The 16,604-nt window shown below is 46.7% G+C and overlaps 1 protein-coding gene across 1 annotated transcript in view; it reads right to left on the minus strand.

Moving 5' to 3' along the window:
- LOC124620497 (putative ammonium transporter 1) overlaps positions 1-16,604 on the minus strand; it is a 324,909-nt gene that overhangs the window by 123,225 nt on the left and 185,080 nt on the right. Inside the window, exon 4 of the mRNA XM_047147073.1 lies at positions 1,170-1,397. Coding sequence (XP_047003029.1) covers positions 1,170-1,397 — 228 coding nt within the window. The remainder of the gene's footprint in view (positions 1-1,169; positions 1,398-16,604) is intronic.

The following is a 16,604-nucleotide window of genomic DNA, read 5'->3' on the forward strand; positions in this document are numbered from 1 at the left end:
CGGAGTGGCCATGGGCACAAGTGATGCTGAACGTTCTGGACGCCCTGTGGAGGTTACGACTCCAGAAATCATTGGATGACAGAAGAGTTAAGGTGCGTGAGATTGCTGGTGCTGTGGGCATCTCGAATGAATGGGTATATAATATTTTGCATAAACATTTGGACATGAGAAAGCTATCCGCAAGATGGGTTCCGCGATTGTTCACGCTTGACCAAAAACGAAATCGTGTTAAGAGTTGCAAGGATGGTTTGCAGCTGTTCAGGAAGAATCCACAGGACTAAAAGCGTCATTTCGTTACTGTGGATGAAACATGGATACATTACTATACTCCTGAACCAAGCAACAAGCTAAACAACGAGTTACCAAGGGAGAATCTGCACCAAAAAAGGCGAAAACCAGTCCTTCGGCCGGAAAGGTTATGGCGACTGTCTTTTGGGATTCGCAAGGGATAATCCTCATCGACTATCTGGAAAAGGGTAAAACTATTGCAGGTGCATATTATTCATCGTTATTGGACCATCTGAAAACCGAGCTGCAAGAAAAATGCCGGCGATTGGACTGCAGAAAAGTTCTTTACCATCACGGCATTGCACCAGCAGTTGTGGTCGCAAAATTGATGGAAATAGGATTGCAGCAACTAATAACTATTTTCCAGACTTGGACAATTCATATTACATGGAAGGGATCAACAAATTAGAACAGCTTTGGACGAAGGGTATAAGTCTAAAAGGAGACTTTTCAAACGCACCTCGTAAAATGAACACTCTAAAGCCTTGGGAAGTTTTTTCTGAAGTTATTTGTCTGGAAGTGAAACGTGGACGATAAATAAATTAGACAAGGAGAGAACAGAAGCTTTGCAAATGTGGTACTACAAGAGAATGCTGAAGATAGATGGGTAGATCACATAGCTCATGAGGAGGTACTGAACAGAACTGGAGAGAAAACAAATTTATGGGAGAAATTGACTAAAAGAAGGGATTATCAATTCAGTTATTGAAGGAAACTGTGGAGGGCAAACAGATGACTACAGTAAGGTTTAAGCAATTATTGGGAGATGAAGAGACATGCACAGAGTATAGCAGCGTGGAGAGCTGCATCGAACCAGTCTACGGACTGGGTGGTGTTACAGTTCGTCGTGTGCATACGGTCGCTGTAGGCTGCGGCCTCACCTGAGATGACGGCGCTGTAGATGAGGTAGGCGACGTACTGGCAGCGCTCTGCGACGGCGCCGGAGACGATGGTGGCGGCCGTGGCGGCGAAGACGAACTGGAAGAACCAGTGCGCCATCCTGTCGCTGGGCAGGCCTACGCTGGCCCACAGCTCCAGCCCCAGGAACTGGTTGCCCTTCCCGTACGCCAGCGCGTAGCCCACCAGCCAGTAGAAGAGCGCGCTCACGACTGCCAAGACCACGAGCAGTGTTAATGTTGTCAGCAGGTCAGGGTGACACACTGTGACATTTCTAAACAGTATGGGTAGCAATAACTTCTGAAAAATTACTTACACGAGCTACCATAGTACAACACGTCTTCCAATTGCAGTGTGTTCAAGAGAAATACTAAACTTAAAAAATAAATAACTTTTTAAAACAGAAAATGGGATGACTAATTCAAGAGAACGAGCTTAATAAACTGAGCAAATCAGCAAAGCATTGGTCAACCTCTGGCCGTTATGCCAGCAGTTACTCGGCTTGGCATTGATTGACAGAGTTGTTGGATCTCCTTCTGAGGGAGATCGTGTCAAATTCTGTCCATTTGGTGTGTTAGATCGTCAAAATTCCGAGTTGGTTGGAGGACCTTGCACATAATGCTCCAAGCGTTCTCAATTGAGGAGAGAGTCCGCAGCTCGTGGTCGTGCGGTAGCGTTCTCGCTTCCCACGCCCGAGTTCCCGGGTTCGATTCCCGGCGGGGTCAGGGATTTTCTCTGCCTCGTGATGACTGGGTGTTGTGTGATGTCCTTAGGTTAGTTAGGTTTAAGTAGTTCTAAGTTCTAGGGGGACTGATGACCATAGATGTTAAGTCCCATAGTGCTCAGAGCCAATTGAGAAGAGATACGGCGACCTTGCTGACCAAGTCAGGGTTTTGCAAGCACAAAGACAACCAGTAAAAACTCTAGCTGTGTGTGGGCGGGCATTATCTTGCTGAAACGGAAGCCTGGGAAGGCTTGCTAGAAAGGAGAACAAAACGGGTCGTAGAACTCTGTCGACGAACCGCTGCACTGTAAGTGAGCCACGGATGACAAACAAAAAAGTCCTGCTATGAAAAGAAATGCCACCTCAGACCATCATTCCTGATTGTCAAGCCGTCAGGTTGGCATCCCACCACTGTGTCTCCAGACAAGTCTTTGTTTGTCCATCAGAGCTCAGTTCGAAGCGGGACTCATCACCGAAGACAAATTCTACTTCAGTCAACGAGTTTGCAGGCCGATAACGTGTCCGGAGACTCTCCAGACGGCGACTGGATACGAAATTGACAGTTGCCCGGCATACGACCCAACAAACAGGACTGATGATCTGGGGCGCCAATTCAGTTCACAGCAGAGCCGTTTTGGTTGTCATTTCGCGGCATCTTCACAGCGCAGCGGTACGTTGACGATATTTTACGCCCTGCTTTGTTGCCTTTCATGGTAAGCCTTCCTGGGCTTACAATTCCGCAAGATAATGCCAGCACACAGACGGCGAGAATTTCTATTGCTTATCTTCGTGCTTGCCAAACCATATCTTGGCCAGCAAGATCGCCGGATCTCTCCCCGATTGAGAACGCTTGGAGCATTATGGGCAGGGCATTCCCGCCAGCTTGGGATTTTGACGATCTAACGCGGGATTTAGACAGAAACCGCTTGCACAAGGGCCACAGGTGGACCAACGCGTAGCAGACTTGCTGAATTTGTGAAGTTCGTTCTCTTGAATAAATCATCCTGTAGTGTTGGCAGAAAAGCCAACACTGTTTTTCTAGAGGAGGCCGAAATGCACGCGTTTAATTACACGCTGACTGGCGTGAGGTCTGGAACAGGACAATATCTTGAGAATTGCAAATAAAGTACGTAGTTGATATAATATACTCCTGGAAATGGAAAAAAGAACACATTGACACCGGTGTGTCAGACCCACAATACTTGCTCCGGACACTGCGAGAGGGCTGTACAAGCAATGATCACACGCACGGCACAGCGGACACACCAGGAACCGCGGTGTTGGCCGTCGAATGGCGCTAGCTGCGCAGCATTTGTGCACCGCCGCGCGTCAGTGTCAGCCAGTTTGCCGTGGCATACGGAGCTCCATCGCAGTCTTTAACACTGGTAGCATGCCGCGACAGCGTGGACGTGAACCGTATGTGCAGTTGACGGACTTTGAGCGAGGGCGTATAGTGGGCATGCGGGAGGCCGGGTGGACGTACCGCCGAATTGCTCAACACGTGGGGCGTGAGGTCTCCACAGTACATCGATGTTGTCGCCAGTGGTCGGCGGAAGGTGCACGTGCCCGTCGACCTGGGACCGGACCGCAGCGACGCACGGATGCACGCCAAGACCGTAGGATCTTATGCAGTGCCGTAGGGGACCGCACCGCCACTTCCCAGCAAATTAGGGACACTGTTGCTCCTGGGGTATCGGCGAGGACCATTCGCAACCGTCTCCATGAAGCTGGGCTACGGTCCCCCACACCGTTAGGCCGTCTTCCGCTCACGCCCCAACATCGTGCAGCCCGCCTCCAGTGGTGTCGCGACAGGCGTGAATGGAGGGACGAATGGAGACGTGTCGTCTTCAGCGATGAGAGTCGCTTCTGCCTTGGTGCCAATAATGGTCGTATGCGTGTTTGGCGCCGTGCAGGTGAGCGCCACAATCAGGACTGCATACGACCGAGGCACACAGGGCCAACACCCGGCATCATGGTGTGGGGAGCGATCTCCTACACTGGCCGTACACCACTGGTGATCGTCGAGGGGACACTGAATAGTGCACGGTACATCCAAACCGTCATCGAACCCATCGTTCTACCATTCCTAGACCGGCAAGGGAACTTGCTGTTCCAACAGGACAATGCACGTCCGCATGTATCCCGTGCCACCCAACGTGCTCTAGAAGGTGTAAGTCAACTACCCTGGCCAGCAAGATCTCCGGATCTGTCCCCCATTGAGCATGTTTGGGACTGGATGAAGCGTCGTCTCACGCGGTCTGCACGTCCAGCACGAACGCTGGTCCAACTGAGGCGCCAGGTGGAAATGGCATGGCAAGCCGTTCCACAGGATTACATCCAGCATCTCTACGATCGTCTCCATGGGAGAATAGCAGCCTGCATTGCTGCGAAAGGTGGATATACACTGTACTAGTGCCGACATTGTGCATGCTCTGTTGCCTGTGTCTATGTGCCTGTGGTTCTGTCAGTGTGATCATGTGATGTATCTGACCCCAGGAATGTGTCAATAAAGCTTCCCCTTCCTGGGACAATGAATTCACGGTGTTCTTATTTCAATTTCCAGGAGTGTACTTAACTTTAATCCACAATTGTAGAACATCTCTCGTTACGGTACATGCTTCATAATATTAATTATCAATTGAATACGGCGCCTTGCTAGGTCGTAGCAAAGGTAGCTGAAGGCTATGCTAACTATCGTCTCGGCAAATGAGAGCGTATCGGTCAGTGTAGCTTCGCTAGCAAAGTCGGCTGTACAACTGGGGCGAGTGCTAGTAAGTCTCTCTAGACCTGCCGTGTGGTGGCGCTCGGTCTGCTATCACTGACAGTGGCGACACGCGGGTCCGACGTATACTAATGGACCGCGGCCGATTTAAAGGCTACCACCTAGCAAGTCTGGTGTCTGGCGGTGACACCACACATCCAATTTTTCTGTCACATCTACCTATTTCCATCCCATTCGGTTAGTTCCTTCGTGGGGCATTGTTTTTTTTTTTCTTTTTCTTTTGTTAGAGTGTAAATGCAGATGCTAGCCAAGCCTATAGTCTGCACTGTTGCATTTGAAAACGAACGGCACCTGTACAGAGTCATAAAGACATAACAAATGTCAGTCATAGTCAGAGCAATGTTATGTGTGGTTGTGAGTCCACTGCCTTGGAGCTCAGTGAATTGGAACTTGGGCAAATTGTTGGCGCTCGTATGGTGGCTGCTTTCGCAACCGAGGTAGGCGAAGTGCTTGGCGTTCCAAGAGCCACCCGTATCGATGATTTCCACATCATACAGGGGTATAGGGATATCATCATCCGCTGAGTCACAACTCGGTCGAAAGTGTGTGTTGAGTGACCCTGTCGGACGGTCGGAGTATTGTGACGAAAAATAAGAGGACGACACTGCTGAACTGTGGATATCGCAGTCGCTAACACTGTCAGCAACAAAACAAAACGAAGGGAGCTCCACAATCAAGGAGTTTCTGGGAGATCTGGAATGCCAGATCCACTCTACAGTAATGGAAATGGCTGTAACAGGAAAACGTCGTGCCGAAGCCATAAGAATCTGGTCTATGGGGCGATGGAAGGACGTCATTTGGTCGGAGAAGCCTTGCTGCACACTGTTTCCAACTTCTGGCCGAATTTACGTCCCAAGAGCGACGCATGGCGGGGGTTCAGTGATGATTTGGGCAGCCTTATCTTGGTATTCCAAGGGTCCCGGCTATTCCGCAAGGCCGCACAGGATTATGTTACAATTTTGGCTGATCAGGTCCATCCCATGGTACCATGATTGTTCCCCTAAGGTGACGCTATGTTCCAAGACGACTGGGATCCTATTGCTGGCACTGTCCAGATCAATTTTGTGAGCACAAGGATGAATATTCGCATGTGCCCAAGGCCCCATTATTACCAGATCTAAACGTTATTGAGCGTTTGTGGTCTACTTTGAAGAAAAAAGTACAAGATTGCTTTCCACTTCCATAATCTTTTCCTGAACTTGTCACTATTTTCCAGAAAGATTGGTATAAGATTCCGTTGAACACCATACAGGGCCTGTATTTATCCCTTCCGAGAGTATGTGTTACGTCTTGGTGCGAGTTAGTTGTAATGGAGTACGACTTGTGGTATGTAAGTCGGCGGTCGCAGCAGCGAGCTGGATGGACTAAATTATGTTAAAAGTGCATTATGGCAATAAAACTGTTTTGAAAAGAGTGTAAAATCCTGCAAAGACTTACTATTAAAATAACGTCTGCAAGTAAAATACCTGGAGTCTTCTTTGTAGCTACTGCATAAAGGAATCATCCGCTAGGCTACTGTGTCGCAAACGAAAATGATAATCTACAATAATCATCGAGAAACAAATCAAGTTGCCCAAACTTCTATAAAAATCTTTTTCTTCTTAACTTCTCGCTTTGGCCTGGGAGACCATATGCGTTCTCTACATTCTTCCACCAATCTTTTATGTTCCTGGCTTTCCTGGTCCATTCTCCTTTTCTCAGCGCAGCCGCGCGGGATTAGCCGTGCGGTCTCAGGCGCTGCAGTCATGGACTGTGCGGCTGGTCCCGGCGGAGGTTCGAGTCCTCCCTCGGGCATGGGTGTGTGTGTTTGTCCTTAGGATAAATTAGGTTAAGTAGTGTGTAAGCGTAGGGACTGATGACCTTAGCAGTTAAGTCCCATAAGATTTCACACATATTTGAACATTTTCTCAGCGCAATCGCCTCTATATGCCTGTTGATATAATCCTTTCACCTTGTCCGTGGTGTTCCTCAGCCCCTTCTGCCTTCCACGGATTCTGAGAATCCTATTCGTTGTAGTCTTTCCTTTTCCATCCTTAGAAGGTGTCCTGCCCACATCTATCTTCTTTTTTTTCATCCTTCGGACAATGTCAGCTTGGGAGTGCAGGTCTGCCAGTCCCTGGTATTTTAATATCCTCCGTTACTGTTATCCGTCTTGTGGCCAGACGTGCTCGTTAATATCTTGCTCTCGCAGGCCAGCAGTTTTTGTTCATGTGTTTTCCTTGATGTAAACGTTGCATACCATATGGGAGCTAGTGGAAGAATTACACTCTGGTATAATCTGATTTTAAAACTTCTCTAAACTGTTTTACAGCAAAGCAAGCCCCGTAAGCCAAAATATGATCTATTTGCCACTGCGATCCTTGATTAATCTCAATTTCCATTCATTTGCCGCTGCGATCCTTGCTTAATCTATTCTGCTCGTTAAAATGCTTCCCAAATATATAAATATGTCTATTCTTTTAGAAAAGAATTCGTCAACTATCAATTGGGTTTGATCATTGGGTGCCTTTCTCTCGACCATGTCCTCAGTTTTCTTCCAATATTTCTATAACAACTTCTCATAAGCTGCAAGGCATCTTTCCTACTACTTATTAGAATAACATTGTCCGCATATGTAAGGTGATTTATTGTGATACTGCGCAGTTTATTAAAGACAATTAACCGAGCTATACATCTCCATGTTCATGCCTTACAAAGCTGAACTTTATTTCTTTTTTCCCAACGAAAACGCAGTTGATGCGCAGTTTGGAACAATTATCATCAAAATTAATAATTTTTCGAGCACTTTTTTAACAGTCTAATGAGACTGGAGGAGTAATATGTGATGTGATAGACAATCAGTTGGTTGGACCTGTTGTGTTACCATATCGTCGTTCAGGGCTCCATATTCCAGACTTTTCTGAAAACGAGCTTCCAGGATAACTGTAAGAGGTCTTTTTGGCTACAAGGATGGGAATGACCTTCCAGTATTAAGGAATCCCCACGCATTCTAGTAGTCCAGTGACACATTTGAACCTAACAGTCTCCAGAAGATGGATGAGTAGTAATGGTTCAAATGGTTCAAATGGCTCTGAGCACTATGGGACTCAACTGCTGTGGTCATCAGTCCCCTAGAACTTAGAACTACTTAAACCTAACTAACCTAAGGACATCACACACATCCATGCCCGAGGCAGGATTCGAACCTGCGACCGTAGCAGTCGCACGGTTCCGGACTGCGCGTCTAGAACCGCGAGACCACCGCGGCCGGTAAGCAGTAATGGTTGTGTTTCTTGGTTATCAAGGTCCTTAGACCTTACCTCCTTAGTTTTTGACTGTGGGGATAAAGGCGAAGTCTACAAAGAAAGTGTAAACAGAAGAGAAGCATTGATCATTCGGATTACGAATAATGCTGCCCCCTTAAAAAGAATATCCAGACGACGGAAGGAGAGCATGTGGCTTTGTCAAGAGAATACGTGAGTTCACTGGAGGCAGAGGTAGAATTTAAGAAAACTGACTTCGAATTTGAGCATTTTCATTTGCGTAACACTTTCTGTGAGAACCTGTTTGGGTCATACTATAACACCAGTATATGAGTAACTAATAAAAATTGTACACGTATTATACGTGTTTTATTTGGTCTACTCTAGTCTATAATACTGCCTCCTAAAGTGCAATCTACGAAAAAAAAAAAACCTACCACGAAGAAATTATCCGAATCGGGTGGAAATAGGTATGTGTGATGCACATGTACAGACAAACAAATTATTCCAATTTCAGAAAACTGGATGATTTATTAAAGAGGAAGATCTTCACAAATTGAGAAAGTCAGTAAAGCAGGTCTTTATTCAAGAAGTTATTCGGCTTGCCATTCATTGGCAGTGCTGTTGGATGTACTCTTGAGAGATATCGTGCCAAATTCTGTCCATTTGGAGCGTTAGATCGTCGAAATTCCGAGATGATTGGTGGGCCCTGCCCATAATCCCCCAATTGATCTCATTTGAGGGGGGGGGGGGGGGGGGGAGATCCAGCGACCTCGTTGGCCAAGGTAGGATTTGCAAGCAGGAAGACAAGCAGTGTGCGTGTTGGCATTATCTTGCTGAAATGTAAGCCCAGAATGGCTTGCCATGAAGGGCAAGAAAACCAACTTAGAATATTGTAGATGTACCGCTGTGCTGTAAGGGGGCTGTAGATGACAACCACAGGGGTCTTGCTATAAAAAGAAAGGGCACTACAGACCATCACTCCTGGTTGTTGGGCGACATTCAGGTTGGTATCCCACTGTTCACCGGGGTATCTCCAGAGACGTCTTCGCCATGGAATTTCATGGGTAGAACTGGCTTTAATGGTGATTCCCACTTCAAACTGAAGCCCGATGACCATCGAAGACTTGTCAGCAGACGGCCTGGACGACAGTGGAGTACCAGCCTGGGTGCCGAACGAAATACGGCTCGACAACTAAGAGTGATGGTCTTCGTTGCCGTTTCTTTTCCTAGCAGGACCCATTTTGATTGTCAGTTGCGGCAGCCTCACAGCACAGCGGCACGTCGACGATATTCTGTCCCGTTTTATTGCCGTTTATGGTAAGCCACCCTGGGCTTACATTTTAGCAAGGTAAATGCCTGCCCGCATACTGCGAGTGTTCTACTGCTTGCCGAAGCTTGCTTTGGCTAGCAAGATAGTAGGATCTCTCCCCAATTGAGAACATGTGGAGTGCTATGAGCAGTGCCCTCCCACCATCTCTTGATTTTGACGATCTAACGCGCCAGTTGGACAGAATTTGGCACGACTTCCCTTAGGAGGACATCCAGCAACTCTGTCAGTCAGTGCCAAGCTCAATAACTGCTTGCATAAGAGCCAGATGTGGAACAATGCCTTACTGACGAGCTCTGGAACAATGCGTTACTGACGAGCTCAGTTTGTGAAGCTCTTTCTTTTGAATAAATCTTCCAATTTTCCTGAAATTGTGGTCATTCGTTTGACTGTACATGTACTTCACTTATGCCGAATTGCATCCCATTGGGATGATTGCTACGTGGTGCGTCTTTTTTTGTCTTAGAATGTATTTAGAAAAATTTCTGCAATGAGTCCTGCGCTGCTTCAGGTTACTGAAATCACTGCAGAATCCACACAACTGTTTACTGAATACATTCTGTATTAGTCTAATAGCAGAGTGATTATCGAGTCGACCTATATAAACAACAAAGACTAGTGTGGGAGAGCATCATATAAACTTGGTGCTCACGTTAGATCCGTAACACCCAAAAACTACAAGGAACATTCCGTAGCGTTATTCAGGGTTCAGACACGCATCTAAAAGTGACGCCACAGCTACAGGAAAACTACAGAGGCAGTTTAGTTGCGCGTACGAACACATAATTTTCAGTGGCAATACTCAAGTAATGCAACTTTTGGCATGCCACAAAAAGTTCAGTTTGCTTGTGCTCTTTGATGCCACTAGCTTTGCCCCACCACTGAATAATGCCACTGGACTGCTCTCTGGTGGCTATATTTTGAAACACGAGTACTATGTTATAATTTTCGTAGAGTAATTGCTGCTGTATTCCGTTCGATTTCAGTGTGTTTTCATTTTATTGCTGGAAAAAGTAACAACAAGGGTCAGAACCTACACCTTCGCAGCTTCCGGAACTACAAGAACAAGAAGCTGATATTACTGTTAAACTTGCTGTAAAAGTGTGTGTGTGTGTTTAATATTTGCAGACGAATAATGTAGCCCACAATCTTGAACGATTTTTGGGTGAGTAAGTGGCCGGACGCTGTGGCCGAGCGGTTCTAGGCGCTTCAGTCCGGAACCTCTCTGCTTCTACGGTCGCAGGTTCGAATCCTGCCTCGGGCATGGATGTGTGTGATGTCCCTATGTTAGTTAGGTTTAAGTAGTTCTAAGTCTAGGGGACTGATGATCTCAGATGTTAAGTCCCATTGTGGTTAGAGCCATTTGAACCATTTTTGATGAATAAATAAATGAACCTACTATGTAACCAAAAATACGAGTCGGGTAAACCTCGTGGTTTGCGACCACTGTATAAATTGTGGATTATATGCGGGAAATAGCTCAGGCTGTGGCGTGGCAGCGTTAAACTAAAAATCAGAAGTATTCTAAAAGCCTACATTAACGAATAAAATAAGAGTCTGAAATCTCGGAAGTCTGCAGGCGATATTCACAAGCCAGCTGCTGGTTGGTTTGTCTTAGCGGACAATATTTTCGTCTTCCAGTGTTATTTCTTTTGCAAACCTTTCTACGGTCCACATTTCAGTCCTGCAAGAAATGATTTTGAGATCCAACATTTTGGTTTCGTCTTCCTTGTATTTAACTCTTGACACAGCTCTAGCGCCATAACCTGCACTATAACTTTAATATCCGACCATATGATTTCAGTTGACGCCTTGTTGTAAGATATGCAACTACGTAGAGTATGCTCCTTCCTGTTTGAACCGTAGCTCACGGTGCCACTACAGAATGCCATGATCCGTGGCGTCACATTAATTGGGTGTATGCACCCGGCATTAGGCGTCGTTCAAATGGTTCAAATGGCTCTACTCACAATGGGACTTAACATCTGAGGTCATTAGTCCCCTAGACTTACAACTACTTAAACGTAACTAACCTAAGGACGTCACACACATCCATGCCCGAGGCAGGATTCGAACCTGCGACCGTAGCAGCAGCGCGGTTCCGGACTGAAGCGCCTAGAACCGCTCTGTCACAGCGGCCGGCTATTAGGCGACGTATTCAAGCACTGCCAGCCATAGTTCAGTCTACAGATAGCAGTTCATTCGACAAGCACGTAACCAAAAAGCTGGGGATATGTCATACCAACTGTACAGAATTCACAAACAACATATGATAAGTACCCGAACGTATTTATTCCACATCACATGTACAGTTATGAATCACGTGATGCCGTTTTTTCACCTGTTTTACTGTCGACTTGGTAAAAGTCGCCTGCCTGAAGCTAATAGTCAAATGAAGATTACATTCATGAGGCGGCTCATGATTATTCCATAGTGAAGAAACTTGACTTAACTAGTCATTATCAGAGAAGCGTATGGTTACAAGAGACGGATACAAGTAAAGGGATTACGACAAAGGGTTTGGAAATGGATCCTTGCGAGTAGAAGAAGAGCGAAACCGAGGGTGAACACAGGGATAAACAGAAGGCACGAGAAGAAATCTGAGAAGAAAACGAAATTCGAAGTTTTGGGATGCAAAAAATAATCAATAGAATTCTAGTCTCGTCTGCGGAACATGGCGATAACGCTGTTACAATTCAAGCTGCGATGAAATCGACTAGCACACAACAGTCTCTCAATTCCTTCAAAACCAAGCGAGGTGGCGCAGTGGTTAGCACACTGGACTCGCATTCGGGAGGACGACGGTTCAATCCCGCGTCCGGCCATCCTGATTTAGGTTTTCCGTGATTTCCCTAAATCGCTCCAGGCAAATGTCGGGAGGGATCCTTTGAAAGGGCACGGCCGATTTCCTTCCCCGTCCTTCCCTAATCCGATGAGACCGATGACCTCGCTGTTTGGTCTCTTCCCCAACACAACCCGAGAGCAATTCCTTCTAAGAGTTTCTCTTCGTTTTAGTTGTTTTCAGGGTTGTAACATCGCAAACGGGAACCAGTTTCAATCCGTTATTTTTAGCCATTCTCTCTTTGGCACACAAGTTGAATAGTGCTGCTAAGAGAACAAGCCACTTTACGGGGGCCGGTCAATAAGTAATGCAACAATTTTTTTCTTGGCCATTTTCAGTTGAAAAATGCCGAATTTATTGTGGGACATCGTGGACAATTCCCACTTCAGCCCCTGTAGTTTCATGAAGGTTCCGATAGGTTGAGACGCTATACACAGCCTTCAAAATGGCGTCTGCAACGCAGGTGCTTTCCAAGCAGAAAGCTGTCACTGAGTTTCCTTTGGCGGAAAACCAGAGCGTCGCAGATATTCATAAGCACTTGCAGAAAGTAGACGGAGACCTGTCAGTAAACAAAAGCACGGTGAATCGTTGGGCGAGGTGTCTGTCATCATTGCAACAATGTCGCGTAGACCTGTCCGAGCTGTCGCGTACAGGCCGGCCGCACACAGCTGCGACTCCTGCAATGTCGGGACGTGGGGACTCTCTCAGTCGAGGTGGTAACGGATAATAACAGTCAAACACGTCGCTGCTCAACTGGATGTCTCTGTTGGTAGTGCTGACATATTCGTCCACCAGTTGGGTACTCAAAGGTGTGTGCCCGCTGGTTTCCTCGTCGCCTAACAGAAGACCATAAAGAGCAACGGAGATCCGTCTGCGAGGAATTGCTTGCACGTTACGAGGCTGATCGTGAAAATTTTTGTCGAACGTCTTCACAGGCAATGAAACATGGGTACATCACTTCGAACTGGAAACAAACCCACAATCCATGGAGAGGAGCCACATCACGTGTGCTCCGAAAAAAAAGTTCAGTGGGGCACCTTCATACAAGTCTGCGCTTCCGCCTGGATCTGGCACCTTCCAATTTCTGCATGTTTGGCCCAACGAAGGATGCTCTCCGCGGGAAGCAGTACGTGGATTATAGGGAGGTTACTGCTTCGGTAAGACATTGGCTCCACCGTCGACCAGTGGAGCGGTACTGTGTGTGCGTGTGTGTGTGTGTGTTGGGGCTTACGGGCGCTCAACGTCGAGGTCATCAGCGCCCTGACAAGAAAACGAATGTGGAGCAATTTACACTACTGGCCATTAAAATTGCTACACCACGAAGATGACGTGCTACAGACGCGAAATTGAACCGACAGGAAGAAGATGCTGTGATACGCAAATTATTAGCTTTTCAAAGCATTCACACAAGGTTGGCACCGGTGGTGACACCTACAACGTGCTGGAATGAAGAAAGTTTCCAACCGATTTCTCATACACAAACATCAGTTGACCGGCGTTGCCTGGTGAACCGTTGTTGTGATGCCTCGTGTAAGGAGGAGAAATGCGTACCATCACGTTTCCGACTTTGATAAAGGTCGAATTGTAGTCTATCGCGATTGCGGTTTATCGTATCGCGACATTGCTGCTCGCGTTGGTAGAGATCCAATGACTGTTAGCAGAATACTGAATCGATGGGTTCAGGAGGGTTATACGGAACGCCGTGCTGGATCCCAAAGGCCACGTATCACCAGCAGTCGAGATGACAGGCACCTTATCCGCATGGCTGTAACGGATCGTGCAGCCACGTTCGATTCCTGAGTCAACAGATGGGGACGTTTGCAAGACAACAACCATCAACCATCTGCACGAACAGTTCGACGACGTTAGCAGCAGAATGGACTATCAGCTCGGAGACCATGGCTGCGGTTACCCTTGACGCTGCGTCACAGACAGGAGCGCCTGCGATAGTGTACTCAACGACGAACCTGGGTGCACGAATGACAAAACGTCATTTTTTCGGATGAATCCAGGTTCTGTTTACAGCATCATGATGGTCGCACCCGTGTTTCGAGACATCGCAGTGAACGCACATTGGAGGTGTGTATTCGTCATCGCCAAACTGCCGTATCACCCGGCGTGACGGTATGGGGTGCCATTGGTTACACGTCTCGGTCACCTCTTGTTCGCATTGACGGCACTTTGAACAGTGGACGTTACATTTCAGATCTGTTACGAGCCATGGCTCTACCCTTCATTCGATTCCTGCGAAACCCTACATTTCAGCAGGATAATGCACGAGCGCATGTTGCAGGTCCTGTACGGCCCTTTCTGGATACAGAAAATGTTCGACTGCTGCCCTGGCCAGCACATTCTCCAGATATTTCATCAACTGAAAACGTCTGGTCAATGGTGGCCGAGCAACTGGGTCGTCACAATACGCCAGTCATTACTCTTGATGAACTGTCGTATCATGTTGCAGCTGCATGGTCAACTATACCTGCACACGCCATCCAAGCTCTGTTTGACGCTATGCCCAGGCGTATCAAGGCCGTTATTACGGCCAGAGGTGGTTGTTCTGGGTACTGATTTCTCAGGATCTATGCACCCAAATAAAGTGAAAATGTAATCAGATGTCAGTTCAAGTTGTCCTTCAATACCCGTTTATCATCCGCATTTCTTCTTGGTGTAGCAATTGTCAATGGTGGCCGAGCAACAGGTTCGTCACAATACGACAGTCACTACTCTTGATCAACTGTGGTATTGTGTTGAAGCTGCATGGGCAGTTGTACCTGTACACGCCATCCAAGCTGTGTTTGACTCAATGCGCAGGCGTGTCAAGGCCGTTATTATGGCCAGAAGTGTTTGTTCTGGGTACTGATTTCTCAGGATCTATGCACCCAAATTGCGTGAAAATGTAATCACATATCAGTTCTAGTATAATATTTGTTCAATGAATACCCGTTTATCATCTGCATTTCTTCTTGGTGTAGCAATTTCAATGGCCAGTAGTGTAGTAAAATGGAAGCATACACGCAAAGAAAGCGGGAAAAGATGCAAAATGCTGTATAAGAAAATAAAACGTAAGGAAAACGAAAAAGGAGCGTTAAGAATGCCACAGGAAATTGTCACTGGCTGGCCACTTACGTAAAATATGGGTGAGCCAGTCATCCTCTGAACAAATTAAGACTCTCTCCCTAAAATCTTGGTAAAAACATTGGGCAAGTCACAGAAGTTTAAAATTTTGACCACATTCGTTTGAGTATTTCCTATAAGAGATGGCATATCCGCCGGCAAGTCAGCCGCGGGCCACTGGTCAGAAAATAAAACGCAGTCCAATAAAACGAGGTGCACAGTGACCTGGATGCCACAAGCACCACACATTGGAGGGTCCTCTCACCGGAGCAGGAAACCATGGGTCATACGACTGTGGCCTATCCCAAGACGAGTGAGGAGAACCTCGCCCCGTCTACAGGTCTGGAAAGAAGTACACCACACTCGCGTTGTGGGCTTGACTAAACGGAGCTTATTGTCAGTCATTTCCAACCACTCGTCCTCCCACCGACGCATGACTCGTGAGCTCAACAGCGAGGTGAGTGCGTGCAAGGGGATAGCACACTGAGATACTTGTGGGGCGAGACACGCCTCCTTGGCCCTTCTGCCCTTTCATTCCACTGTGTGAGCATATAGGCTCTCCCAGTAGTGTGGCGTAAATATTCGCATTGAACGCCGATTATGTTGAGTAACAGTGCTCTATTGCCAAAAAATCGGGAATAATTGGGTGTACTGTAATGCTGAATAAAACCAATCGGCTTTAAAAAAAAAAGTGTTGCATTACTTATTCAACGCCCCTTGTACAATCTTCTTAAACGTTAGCTTCGCTTAGTACTTTTATTGCTGTCATTTCGTTTAGTAGGCGCTGTAAATTACTAATCTCTCTATCTCTTGCCTATTTTTCTCACAATTCGTTAATGTTTGTCTGTATCTACAGATGTTTTTTCTTGTTTTCATTTGATCGATAGTCGTAACTGCTTCTGGCTCACTCTCACCTCTTTTGGCACATATCCTACTATCGGTGCTTGTAATATCTAACAAGCAGTAAAATTTATTAGTTTCGATGAGTTTCAAGCAGTCAGTAAATAAGACGGAACCGGCAACTAACAGTCGCAATATTTACTGTTAACTGACCAAGTATAATGTATAGCCGGAAATACATAGTAATAGACTTAAAAATAAGGCTCTCAAATTGTGGCAGCTAATTTTCGTATACCTTCAGTTGTAAGTAGCCTGTTCAGGTTTTTATATTGGTAACGCCATGTAGCGCTCTGTATGAAAATCACTGGCTGTGCTGTGTGCAGTCTGTGGCTGGGTGGCATTGTTGGAATAGTCGCTATTGTGTGTTGGGCAGTTGGAGGTGAGCCGCTAGCGGTGGTGGATGTGGGGAGAGAAATGGCGGAGTTTTGAGAGCGGATGATCTGGACGTGTGTCCATCAGAGACAGTAAATTTGTAAGACTGGATG

This window comes from Schistocerca americana, chromosome 1 (assembly GCF_021461395.2).
Source record: "Schistocerca americana isolate TAMUIC-IGC-003095 chromosome 1, iqSchAmer2.1, whole genome shotgun sequence".
Lineage (NCBI taxonomy): Eukaryota > Metazoa > Arthropoda > Insecta > Orthoptera > Acrididae > Schistocerca > Schistocerca americana.